Below are 20,338 nucleotides of genomic sequence, written 5' to 3' on the forward strand. Positions count from 1 at the left end.
TACATGTTGGCAATTTTTTCTTCTTGGATATCAGATGTTCTTTGGGAGAAGTGGGGGTTAGTGGTCCCTAAACTAGCTCAAGTCCTGATGTGGGCTTAAGTAGATGCAGCTGCATCAACTTGTTGGATCTGTTCTACACAGTCTGCCTGTTATGGCTGGAGACCCAAAGACTCCCTCCTCTTCCAGAATCAGTCCAAGGAGTACATATCTGGTCCTAGGTAGACTGTGGCTCATTCTCCACATGCCTGAGTGAACAGTTTGTAGCAGGAGCACATTGGTGCTCAGTAGGCTGGGGCATTCAGAATCCCCACTCGTGTATTACATGTCTTCTCCCTTGTTATTTAACCCATGTCTCTTTTGAAAGTAGGTGATGCATTAGGTCCACATGAACTCACGTAGGAGTGTGTGTGTGTGTGTATGTGTGAGGGGGTTGGGAACTTCAGGCCACAGGCACACCAACAGCCCTGGCCACCTTAAGTGACCTGATCAAACAGAGCTGGCCCTATATCCAGCAAATGAAAGATTGGTAGATGCTCAGTGACTACTGGGAATCAATACTCCATGGCCTCTTTCCTTTCTGCCACTGTACACCAGACCTCCAAGGACTGGCCCCCTCTGGACAATGCAGGCATTTCCAATGCTGCTTCTGACCAGGCCATCCTATTTCCCATTCTCTTAAATAAAAGACCCAATTCAATATCCTGCTCAGACGTCACTAGTGCCTCATTTCCCAGTAGGTGGAGATCACTTTCCTCGCAAAGCCCAAGGTTTAGTTCAGCATCCATTAGGGTGGTTTTGCTGTGGCCACTGTCCTCTATCTACTGCTGCCTAGCACATGAAACAATGGATGTGTCTAGCAGATCCTTAACAAGTATTTGCTGAATAAACTAATCCAAGTCTATGGACAGGGTCAGGTTTGTCAGTGCTGCAGGTAGAGGACAAAAACCAAGTGTGGTTGTGACATTCCAAAGTGGAAATGAGTGACAGAAATGCTCTTTCCTTCTCCCTTTTCTACCACCATCCCTCCCTCCCACCACCATCAAAACTTACCTTGTTTGGAAGCAAGTAGAAGAAATACTTCTAAACAGAGGCATGGAAACTATGTGTATAAAAACAGGAATCCTAGAGAGAACCAAGAAACTGACTAAACACTGTCCTCTTGTAAAGAGTGGAGTTTGGAGCCAGAAAGACTTGACTTAGAATTTGGCCTCTACTGATAAGCCCCACCAGGAAAATTCCTGGGCAGGTTACTTAATTCTCAAGACTCACTTTTCATTCTTTGAGTTACCTAATTAATAGTCTTATATATGTGTGCTAAGTTGCTTCAGTCATGTCCAGCTCTTTGCAACCCTACAGAATGTAGCCCACCCTGCTCCTCTGTCCATGGGATTCTCTAGGCAAGAATACTGGAGTGGGTTGCCATGCCCTCCTCCAGGGGATCTTCCGAGGGATCAAACCCATGTCTCCTGCATTGGCAGGTGGGTTCTTTATGACCAATGCCATCTGGGAAGTCTCCAATCTTACATATAGTTAACACAGTCTATTTTATGACTGACCATTCATTTGCCCAACCTATCCACTCCTAGTGGTTATTATCCAGCCCCAGTATGAGGATCAATCCAATCTTCACTTCTGGTAGAGGTACCACATAATTTCTCATGAAAGCTGAGCTACTAGCCCTGAGGGATGAGTCCCCTGCTGCCCTCCTTGGCCTGCATCTGGTATAACTTACCCCACAAAGACAAGACACACAAATGGCTCTCTGTGTGTTCTTCCACCTAAAGTATGTCACAGCCTGTTTACTTTTGAAGAATTCCTTTATTGGAGTTTCACCTTACCTTGCCACAACTATCTGGCTCTTCATGGCTGAGAGTGAGCCCTGAACAGAAATTCATAACATTTTACAACAGACAATAAACACATGTAGTGCATGGAATCTTTACAATAACACAAACAATCAAACATTTAACAGGATTGTTAAGAAGCAGGAATTTTCTCCTATCCCCTAATAACAGGTAGCTACTTAGCTTTTCAGGTCCTGCAATGAAATGCCCTCCTGCTCAGAATTCCTATTCATAGGAATCCCTGAATCAATTCTTTCTGCATGTTGAGGATGTGTTCCATTAGTTATTAAATGTGCTAAATTTCTGTCCATGGTAGAACCCTTCATTTGTAGCATAATGTGTGTGTGATATTTTCACTTATCACACATTCATGATTCATTAAGGGTGTTTATTTGAAAATTTTTTAAGTTTCATCCATTCAATAGTGTATATCACATTACAACAGTATAGTCCATTCAACTTGAATTTATTTGAGTGACTTTCTCCTATTTTCTGTAAGATTTATAAGTCTATACTTTTTACATTTCCTACAATGAAATCCACATTTTCACAAGTTGCCATCACTCCCCCAAATCAGTTATATCAAAGTTATTCTTCATGACCACTACTATATTAATTTATATTCCCTGAAGCCTGTTTCCTTTCCCTGAATTAGCCTATTGGAGGTCCTTCTTGGATCTTGTCCACTGACCAACAGATAACTGGAATTCAAAGCTATTCCTGAATTTCCTACATTTCTACTCAGACAATTTACCCATATATGAACTTTCTGTTGGTGACTATGTGACTTCTAAATGAAGTCTTTTTCTCATCTGTATTTCTTAAGTCCAGAAATGTCTACTTATTTTGAAGGCTTTTTTCATACTCCATCACTTTGATGGGTTTTATTCCCAGCATGAACTAAATATTTTATATTCCATAAGGGCTCACCTACTTCAACACTGGGACCTTCCTTGCTGGCTATGACTGAAAATCACAGAGAAAAGAAATTACTCATGGTTTCATTTATACTGAGTAAATTATAAGCCATGAACAAGGACCTCAAATACTCTTTATAAAGTTTTTCTTCCATTTGCATTCCCTGATACTTGGTAAACTCTGCCTCCTACAGAGACATGCTCATCCTGGTCCCATCCAGAGCATTCCCTCCCTCATGAGTTCTCTTCTGTGATGTGCCACTATGACTTCCCATATTTGTCACACTTAAATATTCCCCTCCAGTATGGATTCTTTTATGCTTGGTGAGATTTGATCTGATATTGAAAGCCTTCCCACACTCGTTACATTGGTATAGCTTCTTTCCAGTGTGGATCCTTTTGTGTTGGTCAAGGACTGATCTATAATTGAAGGATTTCCCACACTCACAATTATAGGGCTGCTGCCCGCTATGGACACTTTTATGGTTGATAAGACTCGAGTGTGAGATGTATGCTTTCCCACACTCATCACATCCATAGGGTTTCTCACCTGTGTGTATCCTTTTATGTACTGTGAGGCCTGAGCTGTTCCTGAATGCCTTCCCACAGCCATCACATACATAGGGTTTTTCCCCCGTATGAATCCTCTTGTGTTGGGAAAGGAGTGAGCTATAACTGAAAGACTTCCCACATTCAACACATTTGAAGGGTTTCTCCCCAAGATGGACTCTTTTATGGCTTATAAGAGTTCTGTTTGAGAAAAAAGCTTTCCCACATTCATCACATGTGTAGGGGGTCTTGCCAGGGTGGGTACTTTTATGGTTGATAAGGCTTGAGTGTGAGATGTAGGCTTTTCCACACACATCACATTTATAGGGCTTCTCACCAGTATGAATTCTTTTATGCACTTTAAGGCTCGAGTTGTTTCTGAAGACCTTTTCACATCTGTCACATTCATAAGGTTTCTCTCTAGTGTGGACCCTTCTGTGTTGAGAAAGAAGTGAGGTGTAGTTAAAAGATTTCTCACACACATCGCATTTGTAGGGCTTCTCCCCAAGATGAATTTTTTTGTGATTTATAAGGGTTCGGTATGTGATAAAGGCTTTCTCACACTCATCACACTTATAGGGCTTTTCCCCAGGGTGTACACTTTTATGATTTATAAGGCTTGAAAGTGAGATGTAGGCCTTCCCACATTCTTCACATTTGTAAGGTCTCTCCCCAGTGTGGATTCGTTTATGGACTTTAAGGCCTGAATTATTTCTGAAGGCTTTTCCACACTCATCACACCCAAAGGGTTTCTCCCTTGTATGAATCCTTTTATGTTGTTCAAGGGCAGAGCTGTAATTGAAGGATTTTTCACAATAACTACATTTATAGGGCTTCTCCCCAAGATGGATTCCTTTGTGGTTTTTAAGGCTAGAGCGTGAGATATAGGCTTTTCCACACACATCACACTTATATGGTTTTTCCCCAGTATGGAGTCGCCTGTGGACTTTGAGTCCTGAATTGTTTCTGAAAGTTTTTCCACAGACATCACATACATAAGGTCTCTCTCCAGTGTGAATTGTTCTGTGTTGAAGAAGAAGTGAGTTATAGCTGAATGATTTTCCACACTCCTTACATTCATGGGCTTTCTTCCCAGGGTGAATGCTTTTATGGACTGCCAGGCCTGAGCTATAGCTGAATGCTTTGCCACAGACATCACATTTGTAAGGTTTCTCTCCTGTGTGGATCCTTTTATGCACAATAAGGCCTGAACTATTCCTGAAAGCCTTCCCACATTCATCACATTCATAAGGTTTCTCTCCAGTGTGGATAACTTTATGTTGAATGAGGAGAGAACTATAATTAAATGATTTTTCACATTCATCACATTTATAAGGTTTATCTCCAAAGTGGATGCTTTTATGATTTAGAAGTGTTCTGCAGGTAATGAAGGCCTTCCCACACTCATCACATTCATAGGGTTTCTCCCCTGTATGAATCCTTTTGTGGACTCTAAGGCCAGAGCTATTACTGAAGGTTTTCCCACAGATGTCACATTCATAGGGCTTCTCACCTGTGTGGATCCTTTTGTGGACTCTAAGGCCAGAGCTGTTCCTGAAGGCCTTCCCACACTCACCACACTCATAGGGCTTCTCCCCAGTGTGAATTCTCTTATGCTGATCCAAAACTGAGCTATAATTGAAGGATTTTCCACACTCATCACACTTACAGTTCTTTTCTCCAGAATGGGTGCTTTTGTGGTTTATAAGGCTGGAATAGGACATGTAGGCTTTCCCACATTCCTCACACTTGTACGGCTTCTCCCCAGTATGGATCCTCTTGTGGACTCGAAGGCTTGAGCTGCTCCGGAAAGTCCCTCCACAGTCATCGCACTCATAGCGTTTTTCACCAGTGTGCATAATTTTATGTTGAACAAGTCGGGAATTATATTTGAAGGATTTCCCACAGTCATCACATTTATGTGATTTCTTAACAGCACTGGCTTTTTGCTGTAGACTGGGATGAGAGTTTCCATTAATGCTCTCCACACATTTGACTTGTTCACTGTTTTTCTGTTCTATAGGGACAGTCTGGTGTGTAACATATTTTGAGCTCAGATGTAAGCTTTTCTCAGATGCCTCATCTTCCTGTTCTGTCTTTATATTTGCTGTATTCCTGGCTTTGCCAATCTTTTCCCTGAAGCCACTTTTGTCTTCCTTCATTCTTTTTCCCTCAGGCTTGTCCATCTGATTTTCTACCTTGCTATCCCAATCACAAGTTTCACCAACCTTAGACTCCTGCATATGATCCTTGTGAAGACCTTCCACTTTTGGCCACACAGATTCTGCATTTCGAATATTTTCATACTTTTCAGTTGATTCCTCATCCTCAGTGCCCCTCGTCTTCAAATGTGACACTAAACCAAGAAAATGAAAATGATACCTTCACTTTAGAAAAACTGAAGGAATTAATATCCAAATTCACTCATTTACTCCACAAATGTTTACTGACCACATATGGTGTGATAGGTACCATTTTTAATGGCTAGGGATACAATCATGGACATGCCGACATTTCTGCCCCTGTGGAATAATGTTAAAATGCTAAAGCCCTGGGTTGCCAATGGAACAGGGATGTTTTCTATTCCTGCATAATAGCTTACCATGATGGCAAGTTGAAATGGATTGGAGTGATGCACAGAATCAAGGGCAACATTGACCATTTGTTGAAAAATGCCACCTAGTCTCTGAAAAGCAAACAGAGGGTTGAACGAGTCTCTGAAGAACAGGAGACAGAAAGATTAATAAGACAAAAGCTAAGAAGTCATAATCAGCAGAGGGTTGGCAAAACTAAAGGAGAAATCAGTACATGAGTGGAGGTAATGGGGAGTTGGTTATGAAATCATGAGGACAGTCATGTCAGAGATGAGAAAGAAAACAAGCTGCAGATGCCTGTTGTTGGTATAGCCTCCTGGATTTCCTCTCCAAGAAAACATTGACCCTGGAGAGTGGTTTAGTCAGGGAAGAACTCTACATGGAAGAACACATTCTGGCTTGCCAGGCAGATTCATTCATTCCCACTTTATGAACAGGCTAACTGCAGTCAGAGCATATCAAAGATCAGAAGCTAAAATACAAACTGTCAAGCAAAGGAAATGATACTGCCTAGGCATAAATACCTAGCTGTATGAGCCCCAAAAAAGCTACTTAAGCTCTTTATGCCAGTTTCCTCATCTGTAAAATGAGGGCAATAGAACTGATGTATTAAATAACATACATAAGGTATGGAGAACACTGTCAGTCACTTGGTTAATTGCCAGTCACGTGCTATATGCTATAGCACCTAATTCATTATTTAATCAAGATCAGGTTATTGGATCAGGGTTGGAACCCGGGGATAAACCACAGGACTCAGGAAAGACAAACTCTTTCTCAAAGCAGATTTTAAGGCCCAGGCAATGACTCCTTATTCCCTTGAAGGCACTCTACACACAGCTGGCACTCTGTCAGCACGCACCTGCTAGAAGGCTGACTCTTGAGAACAGAAGCAACAGTTCTAACTTAGTTGTCTCCCAACCTTAGACAATTAGACATTTGTAATTAGACATAGTTAAAATTCAGACCTCCCTCTTACCTGGGCATCAGACCCCCACCTTGGTCAGTACTCTGTAATTCTACTTAGAAACTCTATGTGAACATGTGATAAGAAAGCAGAGGCAATAAAAGAAAAGTAAGATATATACTCTGGAGTGGACACATATAAACACCTGCACTCATGATCCAATTTATGCTTACAGGAGTGAATAATGTACTCTGAATTAACATTTATAGAACAGGAGGAGCTAGGAACTCAGAATATCACCAGGAAGCTAAAATAAAGAATCACTTGGTAGACATTTAAAAAAATGAAGATGAAAAGGTAGTTCATCTGAGAAGGCTTCACAAAATGACTATTAAGTAATATCAGGTAAGAGATCATTAGAAGTCACTGAAGAATGGTGGCACAACTGTAGTTCCATGCTCCCTTTCTTTACAACCTTGGGCAGAGCAGTCATGCCATTTAAAATGTGAGGGCTACTGAGTGGTCACTGGAAATCCAGACCATCAATAGCAACACACCTTTTATCTGTGCTCTGAATCCTGCTCCTATCACATGAGGGACACTGCTCCACCCATTCCCTTTGATCTGGGGCCCTCCACCTCTACTCACCCTCAGCTCTGAGAAGAGAAAGATGTTCAACTTTCTACAACACAAAATCAAATCCCCTGAAATTGCCAGGGAAACACAAAATTTGTCAGGGTGGAAAAAGAGAAAAAGAAAAACTGTAAGGCAGGAGAACTACTCATACTATTTAAATATTCCAAAGGCTGTTATAACTAAAATAGTGTGGTGAAAAGTGAAAGTGTTAGTTGCTCAGTTGTGTCTGACTCTTTGCAAGCCCATGAACTGTAGCCCACCAAGCTTTTCTGTCCACAGAATTCTCTAGGCAAGGATACTGGAGTGGGTAGCCATTCCCTTCTCCAGGGGATCTTCCTGACTAAGGGATCAAACCTGGGTCTGCTGCATTGCAGATGGATTCTCTACTGTCTGAACCAAACAGCCAAACAGGGAAGCCCAAACAGTGTGGTACTGGTATATAAAAAAACAGAATAGAATAAAAATCCAGAATAGTTCCAATTATACACAGAATCAAGTATACGATAAAGGTGGTATTTCAAATTAATGAAGCAAAAATGGTCTCTTTAATAGTGTTGGAAGTAGATCCATTCTTTACATCATTCACAGGAATAAACTCTAAATGTAAGTGAAGTGAAGTGAAAGTTGTTCAGTCATGTCCAACTCTCTGCGACCCCATGGACTATACAGTCCATGGAATTCTCCAGGCCAGAAAACTGGAGTGGGTAGCCTATCCCTTTTCCAGGGGATCTTCTCAACCCAGGGATCAAACCCAGGTCTCCTGCATTGCACGCAGATTCTTTACCAGCTAAGCCACAAGGGAAGCCCAAGAATACTGGAGTGGGTAGCCAATCCCTTCTCCAGACGATCTTCCTGACCCGCAAATCAAACTAGGGTCTCCAGCATTGTAGGCAGATTCTTCACCAACTGAGCTATCAGGGAAGCCCTCTCCAAATGTAGCAGAACTCTAAATATTAAAAAGTGACACTAAAAAAAATAAAAAGTGACACCAGAAGAAAACATGGGTGAATGCCTCTATAACCTGAGTACAGAAGAAGTTTTTTATGACCCAGATGCAATAAAAGATTAACAAAGCTGATTACATAGAAATAAAAGTAAACTTGCATGGCAAAAAATACCATTAGCAAAACCCAAAAAAAATAAATGACAAAGTAGAAGAAAATATCTGCAACATATATATAAAGGCTAATATCTCTAATATACAATGTTTTAAAGTTAAAGAGACTAAAAATCCTACAGAAAATGAGTAAAGAACATGAACAAACAATTCATATAAAGAAATACTAAAGTGGTCCTTAAACATGTTTTCAATTTCACTCATAATAAGAGAAATGCAAATGAGAACTATACTAAGATCCCCTTTCTCACATGTTAGATTGGCAAATATTCAAAAGCTTAAAAATATACTCTTTGGGTGAGGCTGTGGAGATAGTCTCATACATTACTGAGAATGCAAATTGGCATAACCTCTGTTGAAGGAAATTTGCCAATACCTACACAACTATGTATGCATTATACTCCAATCCAGAAATCCCATCTAGGAATTTACACTGAAGATACACTTCCAACAATACAAAAGCATATGTGCACGAAGTTATTCATTGTAGCATTATTTTTAATTACAAAATCTAGAAAATCATCTACATGTCCAAGCATAGAAAACTGGTGTATATGGCACATATACACAATGGAGTACTAAAAAGAAGAGGAACATTTCTATAGATTGTTAGGGAGCAATTTCCAGGATATGCTGTAAAGCAAAAGAGAGCATATATGCTACATCTTATGTAAGAAGGAAAATAAAAAATAACAAGCATATAACTGTTATCTTTTTAGTAATGAGAAAATCCACAAAACAGTGAAGGCTGTTTCCTATAAGGTATAGAGTCAGGGAACAGAACAGAAGAGAGAGGGGAAAGAAACACTCTGATTACAGCTTTCTGTATAGCTTTTACTCATGGAAGCATGATAATGTTTTGCAGATTCAAAAAATAAAATGACATCAATAAGACTGGGAAAGGGGGAAAGCCATTAAACTATAAAGTGAATGGGAACCAATGAACTCATTTGTGTTTTACATGAATATGGTAAATATAAGACCTAAACAAAAAAAAAGGAAGAACTAACGCATGTCACTTGGGTACATAATATGTAACTTTGTAACACATACTCTCAGTTTGGGGAAGGCTGGAGTGAGCAGTGGGAAAGAGCTGCAAACAACTTAACTAGTTTGGGAAGGTTTGTTTCCTGTAGTGTTATAGGCAAAGCAATTCAGAAACAGTTTTAGATCTATTACTAGACTGAGTAAATGTGTTGATTTAGTTGGGAGCCAGAGCTCTCCTAGAGGAAGAAGGAACATAATAATATGGAATAGGAGAAGACAAGAAAGACCCTGTGGGGACAAATCAGAGGTATTACTGTGAACTTATGATTTCTAAATTATATACAAATGTGCACATTATATAAATGTACATTCATATGTATGTATATTTGTATGTGGTGGTGGTGGTGTAGTCAATAAGTCATATCTGACTCTTGAGACCCCATGGACTGTAGCCCACCAGGTTCTTCTGCCCATGGGATTTTCCAGGCAAGGATACTGGAGTGGGTTGCCATTTCTTTCTCCAATATTTGTATGTATATGTGTGTAAATGTACATATATTCGCTAGTTTTGTTTGCTGAAAAGCTAAGAATCAAAAATATCTGAGTTAATGAGCACAATACAGCACCTTGTTCTTGGACTCTACTACCATTATCTACTAAAATGAACCTGGAGGATTCCAGGCTGGGGCCAGGATAGGTATAAGATGAGCTGAGACATCGTTATGACAGCAAATAAAAAAATGCTCAACAATGACAAAAAGATGATGTGGGCATATGACAAGACCACAAGAGCCAGCTTCAACACTGAATTTACGCTTCATAGCCATTACATCAAGAATTATAAACCACTGTAAATAGAATTACATGAGTTCATACAGGTACAAATGGGAGAAAGGGAGGCCTCCTGTTTAGAGGAGAATGCCAGGGCTGGTTGGTAAATGTGGAGGGAATAGAGTTGGAAGAAAAAAAAAAATCAGCATTCTGCAACTATCAGAGTAAAGACTGGATCAGGGGAGAATTATCAAGGGATTCTAAGTCTAGGGGAATTCTCACGAGAAGCAGTATATATGCAAGGTCTTAAAATACTCCTTCACAGACTGCAAAGGAAAAAATAGTAATCACATAGTGAAGAGATTAAACCATGGCTTGGCTGGTCATCTTAAATTAGTATCACCAATGGGGGCAGATAAACATCATGTGACTCTAGAAGTGACACCCTGAGAAGGACACATCACCTACAGAATGTATTACCTGAACTGAAAAATAAATATCAGGCAGATCAAATAAATCCCAAAAAAGAACATTCTACTAAAAGGTATTTATATTTTTCAAAAGTATCATTGTCATAAAATACAAAAGCTACAGAAATGCTTCACATTAAAGCAGGCTGAAGAGATTTGACCACTAAATTCAATACGTGCTATCAACTGGATCTGTACTGCAGGTAAAGGCTGTTATAAAAAATAACTGTGTCAACAGATGGAACTGGAATATGTATGGTAAGTCAGGCAAAAGTCATTAATAACTTTAAGTTTACTGAAGCTGACAACTGCAATGTAGTTATGCAAGAGAATATCCCTATAAATACATACTGAAGTGTTATGGATAAAGGGCCGTGATGTGTAAGTAACCCTCAAATGGTTTAGAAAAATAGATAGATATGCATGAAACAGTAAGAGAAAGAAGATAAAATGAAGTAAAAAGTTAACCACAGGTGAATGAATAAAGGGTATTTTTTTCACTATTTTTTATGTTTTAAATTTATTTATATTAAAAATGTGATAATTATTAGGATTTTTTATTATCTTTTAAAAATTTTTATTGGAATACAGCTGATTTAAAATGTTGTTTCTGCTGCATTATTATTGAAAATTTTCTGTATATGGGAAATTATTCCCAATAAAAAGTTTGTGTGTGTGTGTGCGCGCTCACTCGTGTCTGACTCTTTGTGACTCCATAGACAACAGCCTGCCAGGCTTCTCTGTCTATGGAATTTTTCCAGGTAAGAATACTGGATTGGGTTGCCATTTCTTCTCCAGGGGATCTTCCCAATGAAAAAAATGTTAAAGTGTAAATTTAAAATTGTCTCAACTATTCCTTCCCCTTCAGATACTGCTTTTGCCATCCTGCCTCCTGTCCACAGTTGCATATTGAAAAAGTGGTCTTCAAGTCCCATCTCCCCACATGCCACATCTATTCAATCTGATTTATTCCACTCAGGCCATGCTGCATTAGCTTCTTCAGGACCAGGTGCTGACTCCTGAGTTTGCTGACCCTTGGATGTTCTGGCCCCCTGTTCCATCTGAAACCTTTCCTCTTCTGACTCTACATAATCTTCCTAGGCAGTCCCATCTATATGTGTGGCTCCTATAAGCTGTCTTGCAGAGCCTCATCTCTGGCCCAGACCCCTTCTTCAATTATAGTCTCATATCCACCCATCTTTTCTTCTGAATAAATCAGAAGTGGGCTCTCCCCTTTCCCTCACCACTCCACATCCAAAAGACCATTTAAGACCACCTATACAGTTCTCAACCCCAACTCCATTCCCACTGCCAAGAATATAGTTTAAGCCCTCCTAAATTCCCTTCCAAACTTCTGCCATAGTCTCCCTACCTTCATTCTTAACCCTGTGCAATTTTTCTTCCAACACTATCAAGAATTTTGTAAAATGCACATGTGAGCCCTCCCCAATAAGTGTTTAAAGGCTATCTAGTGTGGTACTTGTGGAGAAGGCAATGACACCCCACTCCAGTACTCTTGCCTGGAAAATCCCATGGATGGAGGAGCCTGGTGGGCTGCAGTCCACGGGGTCACTAAGAGTCGGACACGACTGAGCGACTTCACTTTCACTTTTCACTTCCATGCATTGGAGAAGGAAATGGCAATCCACTCCAGTGTTCTTGCCTGGAGAATCCCAGGGACGGGAGAGCCTGGTGGGCTGCCGACTATGGGGTCGCACAGAGTTGGACACGACTGAAGTGAAGCAGCAGCAGCAGTAGTGTGGTGCTTGAAGCCTTCTGCATCTCACCAGCTGGAGCAACTTGCTGGGGCCATACTAATTCACCCCTTGCTGACACCACACTTAGAATCCTTGGCCCAGATGGTTGGACCCTTTCCCCTCTGATAGGCTAATTCTCAATTCCCTTCATGTCCTCTGGGATTCCTTGTTTGATTGGCTGTGGCCTGGCCTGGTCTGTGTGAAATTGTAAGTACTTCACTGTTTACACCTCTGGCCTAGGCAGACTCCAGGAGTCTCCCTGTTCTAGCCCTGCTTAACCTCCTCTGTTTGGGGAGAAGCAGATTTTCCTATCATCTGATGTAGTCCACCCAGTCCTCTTAATGACTGAAATCAAAACAGGGCAATATACATGTGCATCTTCACTGAAAGCAGATGGTCAGCAATGGAATTCGTATTATGAATTGACTAAAGAAAATTGATGACTAAGAAAAGGTCAGTCAAAAACACAAGCAGAAAAGCTCAAAAACATAATGATAGTACTAGGAGACTTGCAAACTAGTAGAAGAGTCTAGCAGGAATATAACCAACATATGATAATAATGGCAGACAAAAAGCATGGATGAGGGAAGAAGGGGAAGGGACATACTCTGCTTCAAAGAACTAAGAAAAGTTTCAGGAAGAAAGGGCTAGTTCCAGCAGACAGAAGAGCAGATGCAAAGGGTTGGTGTTCACCATGCCCTGGACATATGAAACACACGATGGCAGGCACAACTGCATAGGTGGGCAAAAATAAGGGCTGCAGCAGGGTCTGCCCATCATACTAAGGAGTCCAGGCTTGATTCAGAGGAGTTTTAGGTGGAGTGGAAAACTCAGATATGCATTTTGGAAGATCACTTATTCTATCAAATCAGGAGGTTAAAGGGGCTAGATAGGAAACATTTTAGGCTTTGTGGGGCACATACAATTCTATCACTTGTTTTTCTTTTTGGCTTGCTTTTAAGCATTTCTTTTAAAATGTAAAAACCATTCTCTGCTTGCAGACCATATAAAAACAGATCAGAGATCCAGAAGTCTGCCAATTCCTGCTAGACAAAATCAAGGAATCAGAATTAATTTAGGATGGTGTGAGATAATGGCATTTTGGCTACATTTGAAGTGTTTTTTGTTTTTTGTTTTTTTAAAGACTATGCTAGGTGAAATGCCATAATGTCTGGAATTTCCTTTAAAATACTTCAACAAAGAAAAATAAAACGGGAAAAAGGAAAAAAATATAGCAGAATCCTAATAATTGTTGAATCTGAATGATGGATATACCAAGTTCATTATACTATTCTACTTTCCTATTATGTTTACACTTTTTCATAATATAAAATTAAAAGAAAGATTACTCATTCTAGTTGCAATGGGAGAATGGATTGAGGAGGAGAGAGAACTGAGTACTAGAGTCTGGAAGATTATTATAATCCAATCAATACTGATGTGGTGGCTAGCTCATGTGTCCCCTATGACACAAGAAAGGAATCACTTCAAAATCACAATTCCTACACAGAAAGAGGGCCAGATGGGTTTAATTTCTTAAAAGTTCTCAAGGCTAAAAGGGAACTCCTCTCTAATCAGTTCTCAACAGAGAGAAAACTAGTTCTATCCATATAGCCTACTTATATAAGTTAAAAGTTTAAGCAATAGTAAGACATCCACTCCTTCTAAATTACATAGGACCCACAACATCTGGGCACTTCTGTGCTTCACATTATTCATGTTCTACCACCAATGCCTGGAAAAGCTCATGCAGAGAGTAAGAATCTGTCCTTAATTTTTGCTATCCCTGCCCAGTAAAGTCAGGAGCCACTTCTCAAGAGATTAGACAACTCAGAAGAGAGGAATTGTGGCTTACTCTGGCTGAAAATTCCTGCCTTAACAACAGACTTCAACAAGCAACAGGTACAACACATCTGCAGCTACTGAGGATTTTCAGAGTACCAACCATATTCCACAAATCAATCTACCATCTAGATTCTGTGTCTTAAGTTGTTGGATATTATACTGGACTTGAAAGTGACCAAAAAAAGAAAGAAAAAGAGAAAATAAGAGCGAATATGAGCACAAAATGCTTACAGTCTCGGAAGAAGTGAAAGGATAGGACAAATGAAAGATGAGACTAAGGAGTGTGTGAGAAAAGTGTTATGCAGATGGGAAGAAAGTATGGTTTCTGCTTTAGTTATTGCATTTAGTTTGTAAGTATTGGAATTGTAGATGGTTAACAAAAGTTGGTTCTACTGCTTAATCCTTATGATTAAGGGTGATTATTTCCTTAAAGTAAAAAATGAAATAGATCATTCTCATACCTAGTAATGGGGAAGAAAATCCTAGTCATCCTAAGGAATAAGGTAAGCAAAGGAGATTTTGAAAGGGGGACTGAGAGATTTTCTGAAGCTAAAGGGGCAAGACTGGCTTGAAGAGTGTCATTAATAGACAGTTGTTTGGGCTACTGTAAGGCTAAGTATCATAAACACAAGTATCAGGAGAGAAAAGCTACTTGGTTTAATTTGTTCTTCAAACACTGTATGACATGTCAATCCCTTCTTTAAAAATTCTTGCTCAGATATGCCCTGGGACAAAGTCACTGGGTGTTCCGTAGTTTGAAGTTAACAAAGAAACTGGAAACAACCCAAATGGCCTTACTAGATCTTATAAAATGATGGTACATCCAAAACATCCAAAGCCACAGGACTGGAAAAGGTCAGTTTTCATTCCAATCCCAAAGAAAGGCAATGACAAAGAATGTTCAAACTACCGCACAACTGCACTCATTTCACATGCTAGCAAAGTAATGTTCAAAATCCTCAAAGTTAGACTTCAACAGTGCGTGAACTGAGAACTTCCGGATGTTCAAGCTCGATTTAAAAAAGGCAGAGGAACCAGAGATCAAACTGCCAACATCTATTAGATCATAGAAAAAGGGAATTCCAGAAAAACATCTACTTCTGCTTCACTATGCTATGTGCCTTTGACTATGCTAAAGCCTTTGACTGTGTGGATCACAACAAACTGTGGAAAATTCTTCAAGAGATGGGAAAAGCAGACCACCTGACCTGCCTCCTGAGAATTCTGTATGCAGGTCAAGAAGCAAGTTAGAACCGGACATGGAACAAAGGACTGGTTCAAAAATGGGAAAGGAACATGTCACGGCTGTATATTGTCACCCTGTTTATTTAACTTTATGCAGAGTACATCATGTGAAATACTGGACTAGAAAAACCAGAAGCTGGAATCAAGATTGCTGGGAAACATACCAATAATCTCAGATATGCAGATGACACCACCCTTATGGCAGAAAGTAAAGAGGAACTGAAGAGTCTCTTGATGAAAGTTAAAGAGGAGAGTGAAAAAGCTGGCTTAAAACTCAACATTCAAAAAACAAAGATCATGGCATCCAGTCCCATCACTTCATGGCAAATAGATGGGAAAACAATGGAAACAGTGACGCACTTCATTTTGGGGGCTCCAAAATCACTGCAGATGGTGACTGCAGCCATGATGATTGGCTCCTTGGAAGAAAAACTATGAGAAACCTAGACAGCATACTAAAAAGCAGAGACATTACTTTGCTTACGAAGGTACGTCTAGTCAAAGCTATGGTTTTTCCAGTAGTCATGTGTGGATGTGAGAGTTGGATCATGAAGGCTGAATGCAGAAGAACTGCTACTTTTGAACCGTGGTGTTGAAGAAAACTCTTAAGAATCCCTTGCACTTCGAGGAGATCAAACCAGTCAATCCTAAAGGAAATCAGTCCTGAATATTCATTGGAAGGACTGATGCTGAAGCTCTAATACTTTGGCCACCTGATGGAAAGAGCCAACTCATTAAAAAAGACCCTGATACTGGGGAAGATTGAAGGCAGGAGGAGAAGAGGATGACAGAGGATGAGACGGTTGGATGGCATCACTGATTCAATGGCCATAAGTTTGAGCATGCTCCAGAGATGGTGAAGGATAGGGAAGCCTGGCGTGCTGCAGTCCATGGGGTCACAAAGAGTCAGACAAGAGTGAGTGACTGAACAACAACAAAAACATTCAAACAATGGCCATGCCACTCCTATACTGCAGTGCTGTATTTAAAGAAAGAAAGAAAGAAAGAAAAAAGCTTTGTGTTCTGATGACCTCTAACACAGATTAAGTAAAAGAAGCAAGGTGCAGAATTTTGAACAGTACCTTACCACCTGTGTGAAAAAAGGAGGGACTAAGTACATTCAAATTTGCCAATATGTTTGCATAAAGAAACTGGATACACTCAAATTATCTATCAAATGTGGTTGGTTTTCTAAAGGGATTGGGCCTAGAAAGATGGCTGAACAGAGGGAGATCTTTTCATTGATATCTTTTCACATTTTTAATATCTGAACCATATGAATACATTACATAGTCAAAAACTTATTTAAGGAAATATCCTCCTGCTTTCAAAAAGGAAACACTCCTGTGGCCTCCTAATCCAAACGTCTTGGAGCAGCACAGCCAGCCCCAGCCTTCCATTCCTCTTTCACATCCCCACGCCTGGATTCCCTAGAAGCCTCCTCGACCTATTTCTCCCTACCTAGTCAATTCCCTCTCATTGTGAGAGTCAGCAACAAACAGCCTCTTCCCCGGATCTCTCGTCTGTACAAAAAGTGAACTCTCCTAGGGCGAAGGCCAGGCAGCGCCTCCCAGCGATTCGATCAACACCTGCGGCAGTAGTCTCTCAACATAACGGCCCCACCAAACAAAACAAAAAAGGTGTGGGGCGGGGAGGTCAAATAACATGACCCCTCGGGATCCTTCCAAAGCTCGTATTCACGCTCAAATCCCAGGGACAAACTTAACTGCCACGGGCGCAGAACTGGGGGCTTTCTTTAAAGCGCTGATTTTCTGGGTTCCCCTTTCGCCCGAGACAGCAGCGAAGAGCTGAGAAACACGGGTATGGGGGCCCCAGCCCTTCTCCACACACCTGGCAGCCCCAACCCAGCCCTGGCCCGCTCGGACAGCCGAAGTTGGGGCCCACAAGGAACCCGGTATGTTCCAGGGGTGGACCCTACACCTCTAGGCCGACCCGAGGTCTTCCCTCCCCTCTACTTCCCCAATGCGCTTCCTAAGGTGTGTGTAGGGAGAGGGCGCGCTTCCTCCCCGACCCCTCCCAAGATCCGAGGAATAGCCGAGACCCGGCCAAGAAGGCAAGGGCGTGGCAAGCTAGGGCCGAGGGCGGGAGCGCGGGCGGCCTCGGACTCACGTACTGGTTGTGGCGGCGCCGCGGGAGCCCGGCCGCCGGCGGGACAAAAGCGCGGACGGCCCGGCCGGAAAAACCCAGGCCCGCTCTGGGGCACTTCCGAGTCCTCTCTACGAGGCTGGAGGACTGACTCGATGATAGCGCCTTTTTTGCTGGCACGTGACCAGTGGCACTCTGCGAAGGCATCCGCGGCTAGAGAGCACTTGTTCCTTTACAGTTATATATATATATATATATATATATATATATATATATATAACATATATTTATAACATATATATATTTAATTTATAAATTAATGTGAAGTGCTCATCGTGGCGCGCGTTGGGGACGAACCCACGAAGATTACAGTTTTCTAGGACTTTTAACTTGCGGCGTAGGGCGGACAATATAAAGCAAACGTCTGACTCGGTAGAAAAAACACCTAAGAACCTATGTACTTGAAGCTAAGTCGGTTCAAGTACACAGGGGGTACTTAACGTACCTCGGGGAGGGACGAGGGAGGGCGGAGGAGCACAAGGGGACTTAGGAGCCCGACTATGTTCGAGGGGCTGGCGCGGTGGCCGGAGTGCTCCTACCCACAGAGACCCGCAGAGAAGCGCTACTGGCTGGGCAGCCCTGAATCAAACCTGATCCCAACCCTTCAGTGGCTCAAGCCGGGCAGTGACCCCTGATGTCGGCTCCTGAAACCCCAGCTTGAGATGACTGGAAAGCGATGCTTTCTTTTTGCAGTAACATCTAAATACCTTAAGTAATTACAAAATTCGTTTTGGAGGCCACATTGTGAATACTGATACACACAAAACTGCTTTCCGTTCTTTAAGAGGCATCTGTAGGACTCTAGACAACTGACGACTTGATACTATTCATCCACTTTAAACGATCAGAAATTTTACATCTTTTTGGTTTTTCTCCTCGAACTTGTATTTTTATGTCCCTCACAGTTTTTATCCTAATCTAAAATATTTTCATTCTAAGTACATCATTGAATTCGATCCTATTGTAAAAAGTTTTATGCAAGTTTTATTGTTCACCCTGTTGTGCATTTCTGTAACAAAATTAGAAATTTACAACTTTTTCTCGTGCTAAGTATTTTCTGGATTATTAAAGTATACATATTGCAAAATACTACTATCAATTCTTAGACAAAAAGTGAAATGCTTTTTTTGTCTGTGCTCCATTTTCTTTTCTGCCTGGGCTTTTCTTTAGTTGCAGGGAGCCAGGGCTACTCTCTAGTTGCAGTCCTGGGTTTTCTCATTTCGGTGTCTTCCCTTGTGGAGAATGGGCTCTAAGGAGAGGGGGCTTTAGTAGCTGGTGGTGCGTGGGTCCAGGCTCCAGAGCACAGACTCAATAGTTGTGGCACATGGACTTAGTTGCTCCCTGGCATGTGGGATCTTCTCAGACCAGGGATTGAACCATATCTCCTATGTTGGCAGGCAAATTCTTACCACTGAGCCACCAGAGAAACCCTACGATGGATTTTTAAACAATTCAATGATATAGGAAAATTAATTGGATGGATTTTACGTATCTAGAGTTGTTATGGGAGACTAGTTTCTTGCCTTTGGAAGAAAAAGTTCAGCGATGAGATAACGAGGTCAAGAAAGCAAAGCAGGGATTTAAGCCATAGAGTGGCAGGCTTTTGCAACCCCATGGTCTGTAGTCCACCAGGTTCCTCTGTCCATGAAATTCTCCAGGCAAGAATACTGGAGAATGGATAGCCATTCCCTTCATCCAGGGGATCTTCCCAACACAAGGATCAACCCCCAGTCTCCTGCGTTGCAGGCAGATACTTCACCACCTGAGCCAAAGCAGACTTAGGTGAGTATCTGCCGAGTTTCTTTAGTAAGCTCGTGATATGGAGTGGCAAAATGAATGGACAGAATATTCATTGGGGAGGAAGGGGTTTGGGGTCATATTTCCTAATTTTCATCACAGCTCCATCTTCCAGAGGGGAAGGAGGGATTTTTGTCCTTATTTAGCCTTGATCAGAACTCACTCCAGTATTCTTGCCTGGAGAATCCCATGGACAGAGGAGTCTGGCAGGCCACAGTCCACAGGGTCCCAAAGAGCTGGACATGACTGAAGCAATTTCATATGCATGCACGCACAAGCCTTGATCAGAAGTGTCATGGCATAGGTGCATGGCGGGAACTTCTTACCTGTAAGGCTAATTTTATTGTAATGAAGGCATAATGAGAAACAGGTTATATTTGGACCCCAGAGATTCCCAGCTTTATCTGCTTACACTTATCACCCCAGAATGTGTGGTTTCCTGTCAGTCTGGAGGTTCTTGCTTTTCTTTGTTTGCCCAAGAACCCTCATTGTTTACAGGATGCGTGGCTTCCTACCATTTGGCCGATATCCCTCCTTTCTCTGCTCATTTCTAGATATCTGCCTGTTCTAACAGAGTAAGAAAATGTTTGGCATAATTTCTATACCTCTTAACATTTTTTATAGATGTGAGTAAATAGAAGGAATAGAAGGGGTTTCCTTGAAGCAATTGGTTTTTGATCCATTTGGCACCATACTAGTATGAGATTTGCTTGCTCATAGAAGAGACCAGGCAGCT

The 20,338-nt window shown here is 41.3% G+C and overlaps 1 protein-coding gene across 3 annotated transcripts; it reads right to left on the reverse strand.

The window, feature by feature from the left end:
* Positions 1-2,293: 2,293 nt before the first annotated feature.
* On the reverse strand, positions 2,294-17,838 carry ZFP62 (ZFP62 zinc finger protein). Of its 3 annotated transcripts, XM_070374190.1 has the most exons (3): positions 17,774-17,794; positions 5,913-5,996; positions 2,294-5,666 (listed from the first exon to the last, which is right to left on the reverse strand). In XM_070374190.1, exon 3 carries the CDS (start codon positions 5,551-5,553, stop codon positions 2,950-2,952), a length of 2,604 nt encoding a protein of 867 aa, XP_070230291.1. In that variant the 5' UTR covers positions 5,554-5,666; positions 5,913-5,996; positions 17,774-17,794; the 3' UTR covers positions 2,294-2,949. The 3 variants fall into 3 exon arrangements, with proteins under 3 accessions (XP_070230291.1, XP_005907876.1, XP_070230292.1); XM_005907814.3 differs by lacking the exon at positions 5,913-5,996 and having other exon boundaries at positions 17,774-17,838; XM_070374191.1 differs by lacking the exons at positions 5,913-5,996; positions 17,774-17,794 and adding an exon at positions 17,101-17,763.
* Positions 17,839-20,338: the final 2,500 nt, after the last annotated feature.

The sequence above is a fragment of the Bos mutus genome, chromosome 7 (genome assembly GCF_027580195.1).
Source record: "Bos mutus isolate GX-2022 chromosome 7, NWIPB_WYAK_1.1, whole genome shotgun sequence".
In the NCBI taxonomy this organism is placed as follows: domain Eukaryota; kingdom Metazoa; phylum Chordata; class Mammalia; order Artiodactyla; family Bovidae; genus Bos; species Bos mutus.